The 25,460-nt window shown below is 37.5% G+C and overlaps 2 protein-coding genes across 2 annotated transcripts in view; one reads left to right on the forward strand and one right to left on the reverse strand.

Moving 5' to 3' along the window:
• Positions 1-3,337: 3,337 nt before the first annotated feature.
• CHAC2 (ChaC glutathione specific gamma-glutamylcyclotransferase 2) lies at positions 3,338-10,243 on the reverse strand (the record flags this gene model as incomplete). The annotated part of the gene is given in 5 exon segments (XM_079721183.1): positions 3,338-3,733; positions 5,313-5,348; positions 9,893-9,897; positions 9,900-9,957; positions 10,109-10,243. Coding segments are annotated over 5 exon segments (630 nt in total).
• An 11,693-nt stretch (positions 10,244-21,936) lies between these two features.
• The window catches only part of ASB3 (ankyrin repeat and SOCS box containing 3), a gene marked incomplete at its 3' end in the record, with an annotated part of 59,759 nt that continues 56,235 nt past the window's right edge, over positions 21,937-25,460 (forward strand). Inside the window, exon 1 of the mRNA XM_079720519.1 lies at positions 21,937-22,145. Within this exon, the coding sequence (XP_079576645.1) occupies positions 21,950-22,145 (196 nt within the window). The 5' untranslated portion in view covers positions 21,937-21,949. The remainder of the gene's footprint in view (positions 22,146-25,460) is intronic.

Below are 25,460 nucleotides of genomic sequence, written 5' to 3' on the forward strand. Positions count from 1 at the left end.
ATTCTTTGAAGAGTAGCCACAGGATTAAAAAATCATTTGCTAATCGTTGAGTTTTTAATGTGTGCCTAGGGTGAGTTTATTTTAAAGTTTTAGAAATTCATAAAAATAGATAGTTAAAAGCTGAATAAATTCATAGAAAATATAGTCACAGTATTTTTGTTGAAAAAGATAGGCATAATTGGAATACCCTATTTGATACGTAGATTTCGACGTGATATGATGAGAGGGCATTTTAAGCATATTTATCATATAACTGACTTAGAATCAGGGATGTAAATTATAGGAGGATGATGCTTACATTGATATTCACAGCTGTTCCAAAGTTATAATTTTAAAAAGATATGTTTTTATGGAAAAGAGAAATCTAATATAATAGAATAAAATGTTGACTATAAAATGTTTTAAAATCAGTCTTGAAGGAATAGATCACCTTCATTCTTTCAAATATTCAGAGTTGACATCACAGCAACCTTCGTTTCCCTAAGTGATAACTTTTTATGTATGCAGGTGGTATCTAGACTGTGGTTACAGTTCTTGGTAGACTGAAGAGTGAGTGTGTTATTTGTTTGAGAGTGGGGGAAAGGAAATATAGTAGTGGCCTGGAGTAGGAGTAGAAAGACCTACTTTAAAAAATCTACTCCATTAGAGATTTACATTAAAAGTTTCTTTTCTCGGGCTTCCCTGGTGGCGCAGTGGTTGGGAGTCTGCCTGCCGATGCAGGGGACACCAGTTCGTGCCCCAGTGCGGGAAGATCCCACATGCCGCGGAGCGGCTGGGCCCGTGAGCCATGGCATTGAGCCTGCACGTCTGGAGCCTGTGCTCTGCAACGGGAGAGGCCACGACGGTGAGAGGCCCGCGTACCGCAAAAAAAAAAAAAAAAAAAAAAAAAGTTTATTTTCTCTATGTAGGGTTTACACACATACTTTTCTTGAATTCCTAAAACTGAACACCTAGCTAATAAGATTTATTCTCTGAGGAATGAGAATCTGAGTTATGTGTGTGTGATGAGGGCAGAATGAGAGAGACTGTTTTGAAAGTGAGGTCCAAGGGCTATAAAGAGACTTGCAGTTTTGTTAACAAAAATGTTATGCTCTAGATAACTTAGTACCTTTATGATTCTTACTAGCTTGTGTGCTCCAAACCCTAGCTTCTCTCTAATTCAGTATTGTTTATCTTCTCCATTTTAGTCATGTTTCTCTCCATCCCAATGAAAATGAAAGGTCCCTGTCCCTGGGCTCTTTGGATCATGGCTTCCCTATAAATGTTGATGGTATACCACATGTGTATTTTCTAGTTAACTTCTAACTGAGAGTCTAGAAAGACACTTAAATGGGGAACCCAAAGTAATCCCTCTCCCTTGATATTTCATAACATAGTTATATATTAAATGGTAGAAGAGTCACTAAGGCTGGATCTCTGAATACACCTATGTGATTCTGAGCTATGGCATGTGAATCTTGGATAGGCTCATTATATTTGTGGAAATCTGTATGCATCTATCAAAATTAACAGCTCTGGGCTTCCCTGGTGGCGCAGTGGTTGAGAGTCCGCCTGCCGATGCAGGGGACGCAGGTTCGTGCCCCGGACTGGGAGGATCCCACATGCCGCGGAGCGGCTGGGCCCGTGAGCCATGGCCGCTGAGCCTGCACGTCCGGAGCCTGTGCTCCGCAACGGGAGAGGCCACAGCAGTGAGAGGCCCGCGTACCGCAAAAAAAAAAAAAAAAAAAAAAAATTAACAGCTCTATGTAACAAGTCACATACTATGTCGTTACACAAAAAGTTAAATCTTGTTAACCTCTTGAAAAAGAGATGCAGGTTAGTAAAGACAGTTAAATTCAAGTGGATTTTTAAATATATTGTAGAAAGATCTTGTGCTTTAGCAGAGACATGGACTTCTGCTGCTTACTAGATGTGTTAATTGTGTGCAAGTTACTATGGAAACATGCTCTAAGGATGATTCTGTATGTATAGTGCCTAGTACATCCTTATGAGGTATTCATTAATGAATGTTAGTATTCTTCCTGTTGTACAGGACAAGTGAAATGCCTTCTAGAAAACTAATATTGAAAATGTTGGAAAATATTTAAAATAGTTATGTAGCTGAGTAAATTATCAAGTAATGTGTTAACAGATTTAAAAAAACCTGAAAAGGACTACTGTTCCTACTATGTAGGACAGCTTTATTTTATTTTACATGAAAAACTTCTGTACTAATTATTAGTTTCACATTAGACTTAATGGGATACTGAAATTCTTTTCATGTTGACTATATAACAGAGAGACTATATGTCCTGTTGAGGATATCACCTATAATAAGAAATAATCTGATTAGTTTGAATCAAAGTTACTTTTTACATGAGTTAATAATGCACATATATGTTTCCTACTTGAGTAGCATCATCAGCACTATTTAGTGGATACCTTTAGGTGACAAGATGTAAGAAGGAAAAAAAAAGCTGTGTAGCAAATGATCAGGTAATGCCACTTCTTACTTTAAAAAATTACAATTCTAAACACCATTTAAAACAGCAAACTTTCATTATATGTTTCTGTTAATTTGTAATATCAGATAGCCCATCTTTGTTTTTAAGTTTCAGTATAAGATTAATACAAAGTGAGTGACAGACTAGACTACATTGTTAGTGGACATGATTTGTATAATTTGTGCTTTTCTAGCTGAAAGGGTTTTTTTCCATGTAGTAAAATACATTTATTCAAAAATGGAGAGGTATAGTACGTTATAATTCCAAGGAAATGTTTATACTAAAATGCTATTTTTTAGCTTACATTGGAAAGGATTTCATTTAATACCTAAATAAGGAGATTCACATTCAAGGCCCAGATCTTGTCTATATTACCATTCGTTTCTAATTACGTGTTATTTTAAGCTTATTTATTTTAAACCATGATTACAGAGTTGATGTATGGGAATATATTGAAGGTATAACCTTATTATATTTACTGGTCTTTTGGTTTAATTCTCTACAACTTCAAAATAGTACTGTGGTATGAAATAACAGAATTATATTTATTCAGATAAAAACAAGTTCTGAACTGAGTCCTTCATCATATTTTTCTAAAGAACTCACTTCTCATAAGCAAGTATTTAATATCACATAGCTGGAAAATCATTATATTATTGAAACAAATTTTTTCTTTATACCCCAATATCTTGAATATGTATGTGTTTCAAGCCACTTGCAATTAAACTATAAATTTAGATGATATCTTGACTACAACATTAAACACAACTAAGACTTTCAAATAAACACGTTTACAAATCATAATGCCATTGTGCTGTTCTCTGAAGACTAAAAGCTCTGCTTGTTTGGAAAAGTCAGTTAGGTCTTTTTAAACAATTGAAGTTCTGTTTTCCTTCTAAACGTTCCTTTACTAATTTTTCCAAAGAGAAAAGATGCTCATCTGCATCTTCTGGCACAAGGCTTCTAATGGAATTTGCAAGTTCAAAAAGATATTCTGTATTTTTTCCACTTGGACCAGCTGCATTAAAAATTTGTTCAGCAATGTCTTCCAGAGGTGCAGGACCAAGATAATTAGGATTATCACATGTTCCAATATATAGCAACACAGTGAATGGTTCTGTTGTGGAATCTTTTGGATAAAAAATGACTGTTTTGGTCCTGTAGCCTCCTTTCTCTCTGAAGTCAAGGTATGCTTTTACTTCTTCTTCCTTTCCTACTGGCAGCCTGTAAGCAACACCCCATACACAACCCTGTTGAAAAATGAAAAGAATATATTATTTAGTTTTTACAAGGCTAAAATAGATGAAGATATATTATGATGTAAGAAAATATCTTGTATATTCTTAGAAATCAGTGCAGTTTTGCTTCACTTAATGTGCACCGAACAGGTATATACTAAACAGTAAAGGAAATCAGCATTTTACATTCTTCAATCTGAATAAATGATTTCCTTGTATACCAGGATATTTATCTTTGTTTAAGTTTTTCAAATTATGTCTTTTAACTAATGGGACTGAAATTAAAATACCAGGTCTTCATTTAGTCTTTAAATATAGTTCTAAAGCTTTAAATCCATAAACATTTCACTGATGGTATAGGGGCAGTAGTTTCCAAGCTGCTTCAGGGAGTGTTGTAGCCACCCTGAAGCCTACTTCAGGGCTTCTGAATATAAGTGTTGGCGTGCTGGCTGGGAGGGGTTTGACCCCCAACCCCCTTCAGCTGGAGTTGAGTATCACTTATATATTTGGTGTTCCCTTATTTGCAGAAAGTGTTCTGTACTTTAAAAGCTCTGTAATAAAGTAATCAACTATTAAGGAGATAGGTTCATTTATCTGTTCATTTCTTCACTGCCTAAACTTTCAAATATCCTTTGTAAATTACTCCATCCAGAATACTAAATGGCAACCTCTTTGTCAAGAGAGCTCATGAACAGTGTCAGTAAAAGCAGTGTACTTCAGCTGCAAAGATTCTTTGTAGTATTAATAAAATATCTGTGATATAAGCAAGATTTATAGTTTGTAACACAGATTTTCTAGTTTCTTGACAACCTTTAATTATTAACTTGATTATTAAACTTTAGGTTGCTAAGCATCTTGAATATATTAACATTCTATAGAAACAAAGTGGTTTTATTAACTCTAATTAGGAGTTTTACCAGTTTGAAGCCATTTTTATAGATGCTTTTTCTAATGTAATTTATGAAAGCGTTTCATAATTTCACCATTCATCTGCTGTTGCTAGCTGCTTAATTTTATATATCAAAGTCCTTTCTAAAGTTAAATATTTAACTTCATAATATAAAATTTGGATCTCAGTAAAATGATTGAAAATATTTAAGAAACAGAGAACTACCAGGTAAATAAAAGTTTTCTAGTGCTCTAAACTTTCTAAAAAACCTCTTGTGCTCTTGATAAAAGTAGGCAGTAAAGAAAGTGATAGTTCATGACTGGGATTTTTGCTGAAATATTAGAATCCTAGCAAATGTGAGGAAAGCTTTAGGGTTTCATTTGATTCTTAGTGGTAGTCTGTCTGAGGGCGGGCTCCATTAATTTCAAAGGAGACCACAAAATTCTCAGTCAATAAACTCATCAAGAAAGGAAAAATGAGACTATATGCCATTGGTTTTTTGTTGTCTACCTTGAATTCTGTATTCCAGCTTTTCCCAACAGATGAAAAGAAATACAACAAATACAGAGAGGAATTCTAGACTCAGTGTAGTTCAAATTGTCTGTGATGACTGCTAATACAATTTCATTGATTATTAAAACTGAGAAACATCTTAACATTTTATGATTAAAGACTATACAAAAAAGAATAATTATACCATACCGCAGGATCTTCAACAAGAGTCACAACTCTTCCAGGCTGTTTTAAAAAAGTAAAAAAAAAAAAAAAAAATTTTTTTTCCCGAATTAAAGTTCAATAACTGAGCATTAGCAACTTACTGTTGACGTGGAATATTTTAACTTTGTTTGCTCATACTAAGCACTTTTTCAAAAGTACTTACTTTTTATGATAAATTTTAAAATGAATTAAGAGAGTCTACCTTATCCAAATTATCTTGGCCTTTCTAAAAGATTCTCTTTAATTTGTATATAATAGGTATATTATGTTCACTTAGAATGGATATATTAAAAACACACACATGTAACTAAGGCTCATCTAAAATGAAAAGCAAAAGGAAGAAGCAATTATAAATAAATATTCTGATCACTTTTTTCTCTTTAGGAAAAAAAGATTGCTGTAGTTTCACTGAGGAACAAAACATGACATTCCAGGGTGCTTTCCTATTGGGAAGTGGTTCTCAAACTTAAGTGTAGATCAGAATTACGTGGAGGTAGTTCCTGATTCTGTAGGTATGGAGCAGTCTAAGAATTTGCATTTTTTTTTTTTTTTCAAATACAGTTCCTACCTGGTGCCAAAGTCTGTGTCTACTGACATGTTATCATTAGTGAGAAAGTTGAGTTGTAAGCCACAATTTTACCTACTTGTATGCCTATTGTGTGGCACATAGCGAGCTTACATCATTCAGATATTTGTGTCATCCTTGTTGCTATTTCCTTCTAGTCTTTGTCTATTTGTATAGATAATTCATAATCATGGAATACATGGAATTTTGGATTATGTTTTTAATTATATTTTCCTGTTTGTCTTCTCATCCATTTTAATAGTTGCATGATATTCTACTGTCAACTATAATTTAAACATTCTTGTATTGTTGGACATTTATATTTGACTTATTTTCTATTTAAGGTAATGTTAAAGTGAGGATACATATATTGGTGTGGGTCATTTAGCTATTGCCATGTTACCTTCAATATCAAAGTGAATATGGAGCTATTTATTGAATACCTATTCTGTGCTGTAGAGAAGATAAAACCTTGATTCCTGCTTTCAAGAGCTTATATTGTAATTCTGGAATATGTACTTAACATGTGAAATAGGTAGAGAATACTTAAGGGCTATGATGTATACTATTTATTAAATGCAGTAAGAATTCTGAGTCTTGGGTGGTCAGAAAGAAAGACAAAATTCTGGCAAAAGGGCACTGTGACTCATGATTTATGAGTGAGGGTCTAGAAGCAAGATTACACCAGGGCAAGAGTCTGACTTTAGCAGAGGGTCCTCCATGTATGGAAGATGATTCAAAAACATAACTGGAGAAATAGGATAGAGTCAGATTTGAGATTGGAGTTGAAACTGGGGGACAATGGAAAAGAAGAAGCCACTGAAATTTGGGAGAAATAGGAAATGAAGAGCTACTGTAGCACTTGAGTAGTAGGTGACTGGCATGATAAAAGAAGTGCTGTGGGAAGATGGGTGTGGTAAAGTATGTAGTATGCACGTTCAACTGTGAAGGAGGTAGCCTGTGCGTAAGAAATGTTAGTGATGGAGGGGACAAGTTCTGCACTCCACCTTTCCTTTCTTCCCCTTTCACCAGACTAGTCACCAATTCTTGGTAGCTCTATCTTCTGATTATCTTCTGAATCTGGTTTCTCTTCATCCTTCAGTTGCCTCCTTAGGGATTTCGCTGCCTGCCTCCAGACTGTTCTCTACTTGGCCCTAGGTTGACTTTCTGGTGCAAAAATTGGGCCACTCACTTCTGTGCTTTGAATTTTTCAGGGTTGTAATATTCTACAGGATAAAATAAAAATTCTTTTGCATGAGTTAACTACAAACCTCATTTCTTAACCACTTTCCCTCTCAAGCTGTAATGAATTATTTATAACTTTTACAGACATTCACATCTTTGGATATACCAGTTCCCAGTGTGGAATGCGTTTCCTTCTTTAGAATCCCTTAGATATCCTCCCACCACTCTCTCCATAAAGGCTTGGCTATCTGCCCAGATGACTTTGCAGCAGCTCCTTCTAAACTCTCATTGCTCCTTTTATTCATTCCCCTTACAGCACTTATCAGGTATTGTTGTTTGCACAGGTGTCTCCCACTTACATGTGAGTACTCAGTAGTAATTGTTGAAAGGAGGAGAGGTAGTAAAGTCCTGGATATAGGTGGTGGCAATTGAAACAGAAAACAAAGAGCATATATAGGGAGTCATTACGGGAAAATAGATTTGTCCCTGTGACTGCTTATGGATGAAACAGACATGGACTATTGGCACTACTGATATATTTACTCAGAAATATTTTCTAAAATTTAAGCTGTTTGTCCCTAAAATAAAATATATTATTGGGAAACAATGTAAATTTGTAAATGCACTTAAGTGTGTTTTGGGGGTATTAAAACTGAAGAAGGGGTCTTGGAAGCTGAATGGGATTGGAGTATGCTGTGAAATATGAGTCATGATGGGTGCTTTCATTGGGTAATGAGTAATGTTTCTGATCTACATCTAGAAAAGTGAGGGATTTAGTAAATATTCATGATTATCTCTTGTGTTAAAATGTTTTCTCTTTTTGAAATTGAAATATATTCTTTTTGATATGAAAAAATTTTCACATTTAAATAAATCCTTAATTTGATGAGAACTGGCCAGTTTTGTTAGAAATAAATGAGATGCTTAATTAAACTTAGGAAGATAGTAAAGTTAAATGAAGCTAAAAGGAAAGCATAATTTAGTAAAGAAAGTAAGTTTGGTATTTTTCCTACAAATGTCACATTGCAGTATGTGGAAATGAGTCCAACATTTGTTTAATAATATCATGTTTCATATGTAATGATCATATGCTCACTAGAAGCATATGTTGCTGTAAAAACATAGTCCTATATAACATTTACGTTATTCTAATTTGCTAGATATTTCTGTAGCCTTTTATATTCTTGTTTGTCAGACAGTTAATATTTATAAAAGGCTGGTGATCCATTATAATAAAAAATGTGAAGATAATGTTCTTTCCAGTTTTCTTAATAGAATTATATTTAGAAAATGTTCAGTGCCTTAGGCTTTCCTTTAATATGCTAGGATGGATTCTTTAAATAAAAGTAGGTATCAAACTATTAGCCATTGCAGTTTTTTCCCCCAAATTTCCTGCCCTATATTTTAGTATATTTAAGTAAAAAGAGAGATATTGGCTTTTATAGCTACCTTCTTTTTTAAAGACTCATGAACTGTTGTATTGGCATGACAGTTTCTTATCATCGGTTTGTTTTGACGGTGTACATAACTCATTATGCTGTGTACCAAACAAACATTTTGGTTGAGACTAGAGTAGTAAAATATGTTATATAACTGTGTTTGTAAGTAATTAATACTTGGTCATTGAAATTGAAGCCTGGGTTAAGGCATTCTTCTTCAGAATGGCAGTTTTAAGTGCCCATATCTGACAACTCAAAAGGCATTTTATTTAACTTAGTTCTTTAAAGTCTTAAATATTATTTTATAACACTCTTGGAGATACCTTGGTCATGAAGTTTCTGTTGGCCTGTAAATGTGCATTTGTGGTAAATCACTCCTCTGTTTTCAAGTCATCTGTCTACCTTAAAGCCAAATTCCTAATTCACCAACTCTAGTTGAGGTAGGACAGCTTTTAACTTTTTGTGATTTTCATCCTATGTCTCATTGATGAGCAGGTGCAAACTACAGCCTTCCTCTCTTCCCTTTTCCATGATGCAAGACTACAGGTATTTCTTTGGAATTAACCTCAATCTCTTGCTACATCTGATTTCTAGCATTTTAGATATTGTGCTTTTGAGCCAATATTAATTTCTTTTTTAAAAAAGTGGTAATCAAGCTCATATAACTCTCAGAGTATTTTAGGGAATATGTAAGCAATTAAACACTTTGTACTCTTCTAAAAGTTAGGAGGTTAACTATAATAAGTGTTCAACTTATCCAAATTATCAGTTACTCAAAATTTAGTTTTCCTTATGGATTAGTTGTTTTGCAGCCAAAACGAGGCTGATTTGCATAAGCAGTGAGCTGTAACTCTCTTTTCACGTATAAGACTGACTGAAAAATGGATCAAAGAACTTATATTTTGCATTTATAATTTAGAGGAGAACCACTGAGGAAAAAAAACATTAAAATAATGCTGGATATAGTATTGGTACTTTGCTATTTAGGTAACAAAGCGGGACTCACTTAACTTGGGAAGTACCGGACAACCAACGTGATCAAAGTAAGGTAATTTTGGAAACTAGTTCTTCTGTGACCTTAGGTGTCATAAAATAAAACCTTTGGAAAGATACTAAAAAAAATCCAGAAATAACATGCACGTTTAAACTTAAACCAGTCAAAGCCTGGCAGAATGCAGAAATGCCAATAAACTTAATTGCAAAAAAGTTGAATTTGCTAGTTGATTTTAGTATTTCAACTCCGTGGTGACAGGAAGGTTTATCTTCCCACCTTTTTTGGGGGGGGGCAGTAGTTGCCAAGAGATGGGGTCCCCTCCCAGCACGTTAGCCTTGTGCGAGTTTATGCCCACGCTTCTTCCTCTTCAAGAACTACCTACCACCAGCATGTCAAGTGGCTTCGGAAGGACTGCCTTTGGTTTGAGAGGGAGTCGGGGGCACGTGGCCCAGGAAGGTGCACAGAGAGAGGTAGCAGCATTATAAACTATTTCATGAGTTTACTCGGCCGTTGGGGTGTAAGTCCCGCAGAGCTGGGTCAGGAGATGGGGAGCAGTGCGCCGGGGTCAGTAAGTGTGGGGGACTGGTTAGCGCCTCACCTTGCCAGGAACCCCGCGGTGGTCGATGCTGCCCTGCCAGAAGCGCCTGCTGTAGCCTGAGATATATCCAACCACCTTGTCCTGATAGGGGAAGTCCACCTTCCAGATGAGGGACCCGTAACCAAAAACCCACATCCTCCCTTGCTCTTCCTTCTTCGTGGCGGCGGCAGCAGCGGTAGCGGTGGCGGCTGTCCCCTCGGCGTGGTCTCTGAGCCGCAGGCAGGGACTACAGCTTTCCGGACGCAAGAAACCGGCTGCGCAGGCGCAAAGTCTGCACTCCTTGCTTGGGGACGCAAAGCACACTGGGACTTGCAGTTCGAAGAATGTTTTCCTACTCCAGCTCAGTCAGTTATTATTATTATTTTTTTGCTTGCTTAGGGTATCCGGAAGCATTGACTTCCTCTGAACTAAGCAATGGATTTCTCAGCAGCCTCTGTAAATCACCCTACCTTTCCTGAGGTGCGCGTGGTCAGAGGACTACATTACCCACAATCCTTCTATGGGATTTGTGGTTCTAAGATTGGAACTGTCTTCTGTTTTTCAAATGCAGAGAGGAAGAAGAGAGAGGGTGGGAATCGTGGCTGGTGTGGTCTAGATACGGAGACGAGCTGTTTATTGGTACCGCAGTAGGTATGTAGAAAGACATTTTGTTATGGTTTGAAAACTGGATTTGCAGGGAGTGTAATCTGTATTTTTACATTTAAAAAATCTTTCTACCTGTCGAATAAAAGGAAGTTTACTACAGAAGTTTTGTGCCTGTAGAAGAGCTGTTGAATATTATTTCAACAAAAATTGCTTGCATATTTACATTTTCTGCGTGAAACGACCTTATTCATCTTTAGTATTCTCAGGAGTTACTCAGAAAAGAGTAGGCAAAGGTTTTTAGCTCGTGTATAGGCTTTGGAAGCCATATGTGAGACCTCCTGAAATTGTATACAAGATTTGGGATCTGTGTACTTTTTTCTGGGGAGAAATTTAATAGCTTTCATGAGTTTATCCAACAGGTCAAGTATCCTAAAAAATGTTTTGATCTGAAGGTTAGAGCTACTGCTCCAGAATACTGTTTAGGAAGCTCACTTGGACCATCAGTGCAGTGTTTCTGTATGTGAAAGCAGAAGCCTTAACAAATGATTATTCTTTCTTGAGGATTTCTGTTTCATAGTCTTTAGCTTTATAAAAGAATGCTAGAACATCCAGGTTCAAGGAGTATTATTTATGCTCGTAAGAGATCAGCAGGAAAATGTCACAAAGAAAAGTTAATTTAAGAATACTCAGGTCTGGGCTTCCCTGGTGGAGCAGTGGTTAAGAATCCGCCTGCTAATGCAGGGAACACAGGTTCGAGCCGTGGTCTGGGAAGATCCCACGTACTGTGGAGCAACTAAGCTCGTGAGTCACAACTACTGAGCCTGTGCTCTAAAGCCTGCGAGCCACAACTACTGAGCCCACGTGTCACAACTACTGAAGCCTGTGTGCCTAGAGCCCATGCTTCACAACAAGAGAAGCCACTGCTATGAGAAGCCCCGTGAACCTGCAATGAAGAGTAGCCCCCGCTCCCTGCAGCTGAAGAAAAGCCTGTGCACAGCAATGAAGACCCACACAGCCAAAAATAAAATAAATAAATTTATATATATAAAAAAAGAATAACCAGGTCTTTTAATTTTCTCCAAGCTGTGGTTTCACATTGCCTGGAATGGTTAGTTCCCCCCAAATTTTTCGAAATATTTCAAACATACAGAAAAGTTAGAAAAAAAGAATATGGTGACCATTTATATACTCTCCACATGGGTCCGATAATTAACATTATGCCATAGTTGCTTTACTCTTTTTCTCTTTATATACTTTTAAATCTAAAACCTTTGAAATAAGCTGCATGTGCTGTAACTTCACTGCTAAATACTTCTAAGAATAAGGACATTTTCTTGATAACCACAGTGCCATTATCACATCTAAGAATCCTAACATCATCCAATATCTATTCCATGTTCAAATTTCCTTAATTGCCTGAAAACTGATTTTTGTAGCTGATATTTTGTTTACCAGTTCAGGTCTAGCTGAGGTTTATGTATCATACATACATATTAATAACATATTTGTTATTACATTGTATGTATTTTGTTGTTTGCCTCCGTACTCTCTATTTTAGTCTAGAACATAGGGAGGTTTTATTAAGGGAGATCTTAACAGTTTATTCATGTTGACTAGTTGGTATTAAAGGATGAAGCGAACGATCCTGCTATTATAGTACATTTCTTTTGGCTTCTCTTTCCCTTAAGTGGAAAGATATTATCCAGTTGTTAATTTTTTCAGATTATTGTGTATTAATCTGGATCTGTTAACATTATTTGTAACTGTGAGAAAACCCAGTAAAATTTAGAAGGGGATTCTTATCTGTTTTTACTTGAAGTTGTTTTTCATGTCTTTGGAATAGTATTCTTGTATGTGTGTTTGTGTGTGGTTTGCCTATGTAGGAAAAAAGTTTTCTTCTATTAGATGAATATGTTTATAAATAGACCTAAAATGTGTGATTTGTTCTTTTTTGTGAAATTTGGATGTAATGGCCTTGGCTAGAAGTAATATATTCAAAAACGTACAGCTTACCATTCAAGATTCTCCATAGTTTGGCTATGTCTGTAACCTCATTTTTCTACTATTCTTTTTTTACCTAATCCTCCTTCCAAAGTAAATTGTTTCCATTATTCACTGAACCTTACTCACCCTTGCTTGTTCATTTCCATAATTTTGGTTATATTTTTTCTTCTGCCCAAGAAATGCTCTTTTACATGTTATCTCATTGTCACAGCCTCCCTTATCTTTTAGGCACAGCTCATATCCCTCACCAAGTTGAAGTAGTTTTCCCCTTCTTTGACTACTCATGGCTCTTTATCTGTACTTCTCTTATGGCACTTTCTGCTATTTTCAATCACATATATTTATCATTTCTGTGAGACAGGACATAACTTGAGATAGAATCTGTGTCTATGTCATCTTTTTTTTTAAGACATTCAAAAAATTTTTATTTATTTATTTTAACATCTTTATTAGAGTATAATTGCTTCACAATGGTGTGTTATTTTCTGCTTTATAACAAAGTGAATCAGCTATACATATACATACATCCCCATATCTCCTCCCCCTTGCGTCACCCTCACACCCTCCCTATCCCACCCCTCTAGGTGGTCACGAAGCAGGAGCTGATCTCCCTGTGCTTTGCAGCTGCTTCCCACTAGCTAGCTGTTTTACATTTGGTAGTATATATAAGTCCATGCCACTGTCTCACTTCATCCCAGCTTACCCTTCCCCCTCCCTGTGTCCTCAAGTCCGTTCTCTACGTCTGCATCTTTATTCCTGTCCTGCCCCTAGGTTCTTCAGAACCTTTTTTTTTTTTTTAGGTTCCATATATATGTGTTAGCATATGGTATTTGTTTTTCTCTTTCTGACTTACTTCACTCCGTATGACAGATTTTAGGTCCATCCACTTCACTACAAATAACTCAGTTTCGTTTCTTTTTATGGCTGAGTAATATTCCATTATATATATGTACCACATCTTCTTTATCCATTCATCTGTCGATGGACACTTAGGTTGCTTCCATGTCCTGGCTATTGTAGATAATGCTGTGATGAACATTGTGGTACATGACTCTTTTTGAATTATGGTTTTCTCAGGGTATATGCCCAGTAGTGGGATTGCTGGGTCATATGGTAGTTCTATTTTTAGTTGTTTATAAGAACCCCCACACTGTTCTCCATAGTGGCTGTATCAATATACATTCCCACCAACAGTGCAAGAAGGTTCCCTTTTCTCCACACCCTTTCCAACATATATTGTTTGTAGATTTTTTTTTTTTTTTGCGTTACGCGGGCCTCTCACTGCTGTGGCCTCTCCCGTCGCGGAGCACAGGCTCTGGACGCGCAGGCCCAGTGGCCATGGCTCACGGGCCCAGCCGCTCCGCGGCACGCGGGATCCTCCCGGACCGGGGCATGAACCTGTGTCCCCTGCATCGGCAGGCGGACTCCCAACCACTGCGCCACCAGGAAAGCCCTGTAGATTTTTTTGATGATAGCCATTCTGACCAGTGTGAGGTGATACCTCATTGTAGTTTTGATTTGCATTTCTCTAATGCTTAGTGATGTTGAGCATCCTTTCATGTGTTTGTTGGCAATCTGTATATCTTCTTTGGAGAAATGTCTATGTAGGTCTTCTGCCCATTTTTGGATTGGGTTGTTTGTTTTTTGGATATTGAGCTGCATGAGCTGCTTGTAAATTTTGGAGATTAATCCTTTGTCAGTTGCTTCATTTGCAAATATTTTTTTCCCATTCTGAGGGTTGTCTTTTCATCTTGTTTATGGTTTCCTTTGCTGTGCAAAAGTTTCATTAGGTCCCATTTGTTTATTTTTGTTTTTATTTCCATTTCTGTAGGAGGTGGGTCAAAAAGGATCTTGCTGTGATTTATGTCATAGAGTATTCTGCCTATGTTTTCCTCTGAGAGTTTTATAGTGTCTGGCCTTACATTTAGGTCTTTAATCCATTTTGAGTTTATTTTTGTATATGGTGTTAGGGAGCATTCTAATTTCATTCTTTTACATGTAGCTGTGCAGTTTTCCCAGCCCCACTTATTGAAGAGGCTGTCTTTTCTCCATTGTATATTCTTGACTCCTTTATCAAAGATAAGGTGACCATATGTGCATGGGTTTATCTCTGGGCTTTCTATCCTGTTCCATTGATCTATCGTTCTGTTTTTTTTGCCAGTACCATACTGTCTTGATTACTGTAGCTTTGTAGTATAGTCTGAAGTCCGGGAGCCTGATTCCTCCAGCTCTGTTTTTCTTTCTCAAGATTGCTTTGGCTATTTGGGGTCTTGTGTTTCCATACAAATTGTGAAATTTGTTGTTCTAGTTCTGTGAAAAATGCCAGTGGTCGTTTGATAGGGATTGCATTGAATCTGTAGATTGCTTTGGGTTGTATAGTCATTTTCACAATGTTGATTCTTCCAGTCCAAGAATGTGGTATATCTCTCCATCTGTTTGTATCATCTTTAATTTCTTTCATCAGTGTCTTATAGTTTTCTGCATGCAGGTCTTTTGTCTCCTTAGGTAGATTTATTCCTAGGTATTTTATTCTTTTTGTTGCAGTGGTAAATGGGAGTGTTTCCTTAAATTCTCTTTCAGATTTTTCATCATTAGTGTATAGGAATGCCAGAGATTTCTGTGCATTAATTTTGTATCCTGCTACTTTACTGAATTCATTGATCAGCTCTAATAGTTTTCTGGCAGCATCTTTAGCATTCTCTGTGTATAGTATCATGTCATCTGCAAACAGTGACAGCTTTACTTTTTCCTTACTGATTTGGATTCCTTTCATTTCTTTTCGTCTCTGATTGCTGTGGCCAAAACTTCCAAAACTATGTTGAATACTAGTGGTGGGAGTGAACAGCCTTGTCTTGTTCCTGATCTTAGAGGAAATGCTTTCAGTTTTTCACCATTGAGAACGATGTTGGCTGTGGGTTTGTCATATATGGCCTTTATTATGTTGAGGTAAGTTCCCTCTATGCCTACTTTCTGGACGGTTTTTTATCATAAATGGGTGTTGAATTTTGTCAAAAGCTTTTTCTGCATCATTTAAGATGATCATATGGTTTACTCCTTCAATTTGATAATAGGGTGTATCACATTGATTGATTTGCATATATTGAAGAATCCTTGTTTTCTTGGGATACACCCCACTTGATTATGGTGTATGATCTTTTTAATGTGCTGTTGGATTCTGTTTTCTAGTATTTTATTGAGGATTTTTGCATCTATGTTCATCAGTGATGTTGGCCTGTAGTTTTCTTTCTTTGTGACATCTTTGTCTGGTTTTGGTATCAGGATGATGATGTTGCCTTGTAGAATGAGTTTGAGAGTGTTCCTCCCTCTACTATATTTTGGAAGAGTTTGAGAAGGATAGGTGTTCGCTCTTCTCTAAATGTTTGATAGAGTTCGCCTGTGAAGCCATCTGGTCCTGGGCTTTTGTTTGTTGGAAGATTTTTAATCACAGTCTCAGTTTCAGTGCTTGTGATTGGTCTGTTTATATTTTCTATTTCTTCCTGGTTCAGCCTTGGAAGGTTGTGCTTTTCTAAGAATTTGTCCATTTCTTCCAGGTTGTCCATTTTACTGGCATAGAGTTGCTTGTAGGAATCTCTCATGATCTTTTGTATTTCTGCAGTGTCAGTTGTTACTTCTCCGTTTTCATTTCTAATTCTATTGATTTGAGTCTTCTCCCTTTTTTTCTTGATGAGTCTGGCTAATGGTTTATCAATTTTGTTTATCTTCTCAAAGAACCAGCTTTTAGTTTTATTGATCTTTGCTATTTCCTTCATTTATTTTTCATTTATTTCTGATCTGATCTTTTTGATTTCTTTCCTTCTGCTAACTTTGGTTTTTTTTTAATTCTTTCTCTAATTGCTTTAGATGTAAGGTTAGGTTGTTTATTTGAGATGTTTCTTGTTCCTTGAGGTAGAATTGTATTGCTATAAACTTCCCTCTTAGAAGTGCTTTTGCTGCATCCCATAGGTTTTGGGTCGTTATGTTTTCATTGTCATTTGTTTCTAGGTATTTATTGATTTCCCCTTTGATTTCTTCAGTGATCTCTTGGTTATTAAGTAGTGTATTGTGTACCCTCCATGTGTCTGTATTTTTTACAGGTTTTTTCCTGTAATTGATATCTAGTCTAATATCATTGTGGTCAGAAAAGATACTTGATATGATTTCAGTTTTCTTAAATTTACCAAGGCTTGATTTGTGACCCAAGATATGATCTATTTTGGAGAATGTTCCATGAGCACTTGAGAAGAAAGTGTATTCTGTTGTTTTTGGATGGAATATCCTATAAATATCAATTAAGTCCATCTTGTTTAATTTGTCATTTAAAGCTTGTGTTTCCTTATTTATTTTCATTTTGGTTGATCTGTCCATTGGTTAAAGTGGGGTGTTAAAGTCCCCTACTATGATGGTGTTACTGTTGATTTCCCCTTTTATGGGTGTTAGCATTTGCCTTATGTATTGAGGTGCTCCTATGTTGGGTGCATAAATATTTACAGTTATTATATCTTCTTATTGGATTGAACTCTTAATCATTATGTAGTGTCCTTTGTCTCTTTAGCAGTCTTTATTTTAAAGTCTATTTTGTCTGATATGAGAATTGTTACTCCAGGTTTCTTTTTATTTCCATTTGCATCAAATATCTTTTTCCATCCCCTCAGTTTCAGTCTGTATGTGTCTCTAGGTCTGAAGTGGGTCTCTGTAGACAGCATATAAATGGGTCTTGTTTTTCTGTCCATTCAGCCAGTCTATGGCTTTTGGTTGGAGCATTTAATCCATTAACATTTAAGGTAATTGTCAATATGCATGTTCCTGTGACCATTTTCTCAGTTGTTTTGGGTTTGTTATTGTAGGTCTTTTCCTTCTCTTGTGTTTCCTGCCTAAAGATGTTCCTTTAGCATTTATTGTGAAGCTAGTTTGGTGGTGCTGAATTCTCTTAGCTTTTGCTTGTTGGTAAAGGTTTTAATTTCTCTGTCGAATCTGAATGAGATCCTAGCTGGGTAGAGTAATCTTGGTTGTAGGTTTTCCCCTTTCATCACTTTAAATATGTCCTGCCACTCCCTTCTGGCTTGCAGAGTTTCTGTTGAAAGATCAGCTGTTCACCTTAGAGTGATTCTGTTGTATGTTATTTGTTGTTTTTCCCTTGCGGCTTTTAATATTTTTTCTTTGTATTTAATTTTTGATAGTTTGATTAATACGTGTCTTGGTGTGTTTCTCCTTGGATTTATCCTGTATGTGACTCTCTGCGCTTCCTGGACTTGATTGACTATTTCCTTTCCCATATTAGGGAAGTTTTCAACTATAATCACTTTAAATATTTTCTCAGTAACTTTCTTTTTCTCTTGTTTTTCTGGGACCCCTATAATTTGAATGTTGGTTCATTTAATGTTGTCCCAGAGGTCTCTGAGACCATCCTCAATTCTTTTCATTCTTTTTTCTTTATTCTGCTCTGTGGTAGTTATTTCCACTATTTTATCTTCCAGGTCACTTATCTGTTCTTCTGCCTCAGTCATTCTGCTATTGATTCCTTCTAGAAAATTTTTAATTTCATTTATTGTGTTGTTCATCATTGTTTGTTTGCTCTTTAGTTCTTCTAGGTCCTTGTTAAATGTTTCTTGTATTTTCTCCATTCTATTTCCAAGATTTTGGATCATCTCTACTATCATTAGTCTGAATTCTTTTTCAGGTAGACTGCCTATTTCCTCTTCATTTTTTTGGTCTGATGGGTCCTTCATCTGCTGTGCTCCTTCATCTGCTGTGTCTTTCTCTGTCTTCTCATTTTGCTTAACTTGCTGTGTTTGGGTTCTCCTCTTCGCTGGCTGCAGGTTCGTAGTTCCTGTTGTTTTTGGTATCTGCCCCCAGTGGCTAAGGTTGATTCAGTGGGTTGTTTAGGCTTCCTGGTGCAGGGGACTAGTGCCTGTTTTCTGGTGGGTGAGGTTGGATCTTGTCTTTCTGGTGGGCAGGACCACGTCCGGTGGTGTGTTTTGGGGTGTCTTTGACCTTATTATGATTTTAGGTAGCCTCTCTGCTAATGGGTGGGGTTGTGTTCCTGTCTTGCTAGTGGTTTGGCATAGGGTGTCCAGCAGTGTAGCTTGCTGGTTTTTGAGTGGAGCTGGGTGTTAGTGTTGAGATGGAGATCTCTGGGAGAGCTTTCACTGTTTGATATTAGTTGGAGCCAGGAGGTCTCTGGTGGACCAGTGTCCTGAACTTGGCTCTCTCACCTCAGAGGCACAGGCCTGACACCCCGCGGGAGCACCAGGACCCTGTCAGCCACATGGCTCAGAAGAAGAGGGAGAAAAAAAGAAAGTAAGAAAAAAATAAAAATAAAGCTATTCAAATAAAAAATTTTAAAAATTATTAAAAATTAAAAAGTAGTAAAAAAAGAAAAGAAAGAGAGAAAGAAGAGAGCAACCAAACCGAAAAACAAATCTACCAATGATAACAAGCACGAAAAACTATACTTAAAAAAAGGAAAAAATGAAAAACGGATAGACAGAACTTTAGAACAAATGGTAAAAGCAAAGCTATAGAGATAAAATCAGACAAAGAAACATACACTTACGCACTCACAAAAAGAGAAAAAGGAAAAAAATATATCTATATATTAAAAAGAAAAGAGAGCAACCAAATCAATAAACAAATCTACCAATGATAATAAACTCTAAATACTAAACTAAGGTAAACATAAAACCTGAAACAAATTAAAAGGAAACCCCAAGTCTACAGTTGCTCCCAAAGTCCACCTCCTCAATTTTGGGGTGATTCATTGTCTGTTCAGGTATTCCACATATGAAGGGTACATCAAGTTGATTGTGGAGATTTAATCCGCTGCTCTTGAGGCTGCTGGGAGAAATTTCCCTTTCTCTTCTTTGTTCGCACAACTCCTGGGGTTCAGCTTTGGATTTGGCCCCGCCTCTGCGTGTAGGTCACCTGAGGGCATCGGTTCCCTGCTCAGACAGGACAGGGTTAAAGGAGCAGCTGATTCGGGGGCTCTGGCTCACTCAGGGCCAGGGGAGCGAGGGGTACGGAATGTGGGGCGAGCCTGCGGTGGCACAGGCCGCTGTGACGTTGTAACAGCCTCAGGCGCGCTGTGTGTTCTCCCGGCAAAGTTGTCCCTGGATCACGGGATCCTGGCAGTGGCGGGCTGCACAGGCCCCCGGGAGGGGCGGTGTGGATAGTGACCTGTGCTTGCACACAGGCTTCTTGGTGGCTGCAGCAGCAGCCTTAGCGTCTCATTCCCGTCTCTGGTGTCCGCGCTGGTAGCCACGGCTTGCGCCCGTCTCTGGAGCTCGTTTAGGCAGTGCTCTGAATCCTGTCGCCTCGCGCACCATGAAACAATGGTCTCTTGCCTCTTTGGCAGTTCCAGACTTTTTCCCGGACTCCCTCCCAGCTAGCTGTGGCGCACTAGGCCCCTTCAGGCTGTGTTCATGCAGCCAACCCCAGTCCTCTCCCTGGGATCTGACCTCTGAAGCCCGAGCCTCAGCTCCCAGCCCCCGCCCGCCCCGGCGGGTGAGCAGACAATCCTCTCAGGCTGGTGAGTGCTGGTCGGCACCGATCCCCTGTGTGGGAATCTCTCCACTTTTCCCTCTGCACCCCTATTGCTGTGCTCTCCTCCGTGGCTCTGAAGCTTCCCCTCTGCCACCCCCCATCTCCGCCAGTGAAGGGGCTTCCTACTGTGTGGAAACCTTTCCTCCTTCACGGCTCCCTCCCAGAGGTGCAGGTCCTGTCCCTATTCTTTTGTCTCTGTTTTTTCTTTTTTCTTTTGCCCTACCCAGGTACGTGGGGAGTTTCTTGCCTTTTGGGAAGTCTGAGGTCTTCTGCCAGCGTTTAGTAGGTGTTTTGTAGGAGTTGTTCCACGTGTAGATGTATTTCTTATGTATTTGTGGGGAGGAAGGTGATCTCCACATCTTACTCCTCCACCATGTTGAAGGTCTCCTTCAGTGTCTTTTTCATTCCCCCTCCTTGCAACTTCTGTGTCATCTTTATATCCTCCACATTGCTGATCATTTAATTGGTACTCAGTAAATAATTATTAACTGAATAATTAGATGTTCTGTAATAAATATCTTCGCTTCCTTAGTAATGGACTGGTTGATTTAATCAGATTAATTCATAGCTAATATTAGCTCTCTGTAGAATCAGGTTCTGCAGATACAGCTTTATATTTAAACATGACCATAGATAAGTTTAAATTTACTACAGGAAATGCTGTGTGCTTACTTTTAACCTCTTCCCTCAAACCCCCCGTTCTGATTAAATTATTTAGAATATCACTCTGGAAAGTTTTTTACCTGTGTTGGACTAGACATGTTGTTGATATTTCCTGATCTACCTCCTAAGATATTTAGAAAAACTAAGAGGAAGGCTGGAACTGAAATGTTACTAAGAGGGACTGCCTTTTGGGAGATAACTGTTGCCCTGAGAATCCTGGGTCTTATCCCAACCTGCCTCATAGTGTGACTAACAAGAAATTGTCTTTGTAAGAGTCATATGCTGAGCTATACTGGACACTGACTTCAGGGGAACTTGAACTTTGAAGGGAGATTGTGAGGAAGAGGCTAATAATGCTGTGAAGGACTTTCTGGGCTAGTGTAGGAAAGCTGGACCCATCTATGATGGTCTTTGTTCATTTTAGTATATTCAGTCAGTGGGTCTGTTTCATCAAGGAAAGAGAACCCGAGTGTTTTGCTCCTTCTGGAAAGAACCAGCAGGGACATAAAAACTAGAATTACTACTTATTTTTGTTTTTTAAAAAAAATGTCCTTCACTTCTTTCTGGCTTTTTTGGGTTTAGCTTTTCCCTGTAGAGGGCTATAAAATTAGTTCTTGAGGCTGAGCGTTGCTGGTAGTTAAATGGCCATCTCTGCACAGTAGACTATATACATTTGGGATTAACTGAAGGAATTTCACTCTCTCATCAACAGTGTTCCAGTGAGTGCATTTTGTTGGAGTATGAATGGGAGCAGAAGCCTGCAGGAAGGAGCTGCTCAGACAAGGAGTGATAGAACACTTAAAACTCCCTTGATATCTTTAATAAGAGGATTCTAAGGAAGCCCAGTCCCCCTAACAGAGAGACTTCCTGGTTTAGACTGGCAGAGGCTATGGCCTGACAGGTTGCTATCTCCACCTCAGGCTGTTCCTCAGCAGTTATGTGAGAGATGCTAGACAGGTCCACAGTGATCTGCTAATATCTAGGAGTGCAATATTGTTTTATTGACGATAGTGTTTTCTTTCTGCCTTGTTTTGTAGACTGGTCAAAAGAATGGATTTTACAGAGGCTTACTCTGACACATGCTCCACGGTTGGACTTGCTGCCAGGGAAGGCAATGTTAAAGTCTTAAGAAAACTGCTCAAAAACGGACGTAGTGTTGATGTTGCTGATAACAGGGGATGGATGCCAATTCATGAAGCAGCTTATCACAACTCTGTAGAATGTTTACGGATGTTAATTCATGCAGGTAAAGTAAATTCAGGGTGTGGGAGGCTGGGCTTGCAAGCTGGATTAATAAAAGAAAAAAAATGGTAATACATGACTTATTAACAGTAGTATTTGTTTGCCTTTGTATAACCATACAATAACTGCTTCTGTGTTATTAAGAATGGTAGGATTGCCTACCTTGAATTATATAAGTATGGTGTTTCAGCTGGACATTTAGAAATGTTGTCCTCTATATGGAAGTGCTTATGCCTGGCCGATTTTTACTGCTAAGCTAGGTGATGTGGGAGAAGTAGTCTGCTGTTTTAATTTAAGCATTTGGTACTTACTGGTCATGTTTATTTTTTATTCCTTCTCCAAAGAAAAAGAACAGTGCTGCCGAAATTGAGGGTATGAGTGTTTTCCTTGAATTAGTCTTTTTTTTTTTTTAATACTTTTCAGTTTCCTGAATTTGGGGACTCTTTCCAATTAGTTTGATTTTGTACTTGCTGAGGACACAGAAGAGAACAGGACAGACAAGGTCCCTGCCGTAGTGTTTTTATTCCCTTTTGGGGGTAGGGGTGGGAACAGACAATAAATACCTAAACAGTTAAACAAGGTAATTTCAAAAGGTAAAAGTGTTGTGGAAAAAATAAAACAGAGTAATGGAACAGAGAGTAATCATGCACATCTCTTTCCAGCTCTGTATTTGGTAGACTTCATGCTTGTAGGTTGAGATCAGCCATGTGGGAGTAGTTACACCACAGAAATCAGCCAGTGTTACAAACCAATTCTATAAACTTTTCTTTTTTCTTTTTTCACTCCCTCAGAGCCAGTTACACAGCCAGCACACAACTGAGTGAGGGGCTCAGTAAATGAGACTAAAGGAGACAGTGTGACACTAAGGAAGCGGGTTGTGGGAAGAGAATTAATGGTGATCGAGCACTGCTTTGTAGCAGTCATTGTACTAGATGCTTGATTTACATTATTTATCTAAATATGCAGAACTGCTATTGAGAACATGTTATCCCCATTTTATTGTTGGAAAGACCAAGGCTCAGAGAAATTGACTTGTCAAAAGTTATATAATAAACCAGGATATTTGATTTGAACCCATTTCTCTCTGACTCTAAAGCCCATGTTTTTCCACTATAGTATGCTTCCAGTGTTTAATCAAAGTAAACATTTTTAACATTCAGTTAATTTAAACTGAGTTTGAATATAACACTCCATGTTATGACACTCAGTGCACCATTTACATTTCATTAATCATGGACATTCATATTCTTCTCCCCTGTGTACTTACCATCACCATTCACTCAGAAGGTAGACTTTTGGGACCATAGCTCATCAAAATTATTAACTCATTACTTCATGGATAGGAAAGAAAGTAATCCTCAAAATGTTTTTGGTGTGGCTTTTTGTTTGTTTTGTTTTAAGGGATGAGAGATGACAAGGCTAAATTCTCCAAATCATAATACAGGAAGTTTATCATGAATGCTTTTTAAATCACGTGTTCTAGAGTCTATTATAGTTGAATGTTTAAACATATTGGAAAAATAGAGTTTATGCCTCAAATGTAAAAATACATGTTTTCAGAATTTGTTTGAAGTTAATTCTATAGCTTGAATTCCCAAACTATCTCTAGTGACAAAGGCATGAATTTTTTTTGTTGTTATAAATTTATTTTATTTATTTATTTTTGGCTGTGTTGGGTCTTCGTTGCTGCATGCGGGCTTTCTCTAGTTGCGGCGAGTGGGTGCTACTCTTCGTTGCAGCGCGTGGGCTTCTCATTGCGGTGGCTTCTGTTGTTGCGGAGCATGGTCTCTAGGTGCACGGGCTTCAGTAGCTGTGGCACATGGGCTTAGTTGCTCCCTGGCATGTGGGATCTTCCCGGACCAGGACTCGAACCCGTGTCCCGTGCATTGGCAGGCGGATTCTTAACCACTGCGCCACCGGGGAAGTCCCCAAAGGCATGAATTTGAATATTTGTTTCTAGTCAAAAAGTTCATTCCAGATATACAGTTATCTCTTCCCACATCAGTTTTATGTTATAATTTTTTTTCCTTTAAGCTGCTGAATAAAATTAGGCAGGCTTTTGACTTAATGTGTTTGAACTGGCTATTTAAGTCATCTATGTTTTCTTTTAGAAGTTAAAAGTATCACCTTCATTGTTAATGACTATTCTTTTTTAAGCTTGGTGTTTTTGGAGGGTAAGTCACTCATAGTTAACTATGTGAATAGTTGATATAAATGGTCAAATAAAAATTTCTCACCATTTGTATTAGAGTTCACTATTATGAAATAAATTTTGGATAAATCTAATTTATGTGCAGTACATACACAAGGATTAGGGTAGGGGTAGGGACATAGGAAATAGGGTTTGCAGAGAGTAGGAAGCAGCTATATGACTTATTCTAGGAGGTGGTGACATTTTTGGTCTCAGTTTTCCATGAGTTTGGTTGTTCTGTGTAGTTGGAATGAATGTCCAAAATTCTGTCAGATTTGGTTACTTGATTCACTAGAAAAATCAAACTAAAATGAAGTAAAAGGGCTATATATCCTATTGGTCACTTTCAAAAATGTTTTCTATATTCCCCTGGCTCATCCCTTCTTTTGTAAATTAAAGTCCATACTTAGTTCAGATCCACTGCCTTTCAAAAAAGATTATAATTTAAACTTTTCTGGTTGATTCAAGTTCATAAGTATTTACCAGTGGGGAATGGTAGCTGACTACTTTGTAAAATGTCTAGCTAACATACAGCTTCATGTAAGGAGGTATTTTAAAGTGATGGTGACGTACAAACATTTCTGTTCTTGAAGAGTGAAGTGAGGTTTCTTCTGCTTAATGATGACAGTAGCATCTTCATATCTGTAACCAGTTAACTTGTTATTATGGGTTAATCTTAAAAGTTTCAAAAGCAAGTTTGATATTTCTGTCATTCTTTATACTTGCTAACCTTTGTTTTATATGATTCATAATTCTCTTGTCCCTTGTGGCTCAGCTGGTATACATAAAATTGTCTTTTATTATATAATTTCTGCCTCCTTAAATTCATCTAATATTAGTTAACTGCCAGAGATTCCTGAAACATATTTTTTATTAGTGTACTAAAGTATGAAGGTGCTCAGGCCTAGACAAAAAGGATGGAAGAGTCTTAAAAGGTTAGAAAGGCTTTGCTTTACTGTCTTCATTTTAGATCCAGAATCTAGCCTAGAAGTCATACATGGCCATTTCATTCAAGTTGGAGAAGAATGCTGAAGTATGGATTACTGAGAAATTTAATATGCATATATATATATGTATATATATTTTACTTTAGCTTTCTGTATAAAGTATTATCACGAATAACAAATT

The sequence above is a fragment of the Hyperoodon ampullatus genome (assembly GCF_949752795.1).
Source record: "Hyperoodon ampullatus genome assembly, chromosome: 15".
Classification (NCBI taxonomy): domain Eukaryota; kingdom Metazoa; phylum Chordata; class Mammalia; order Artiodactyla; family Ziphiidae; genus Hyperoodon; species Hyperoodon ampullatus.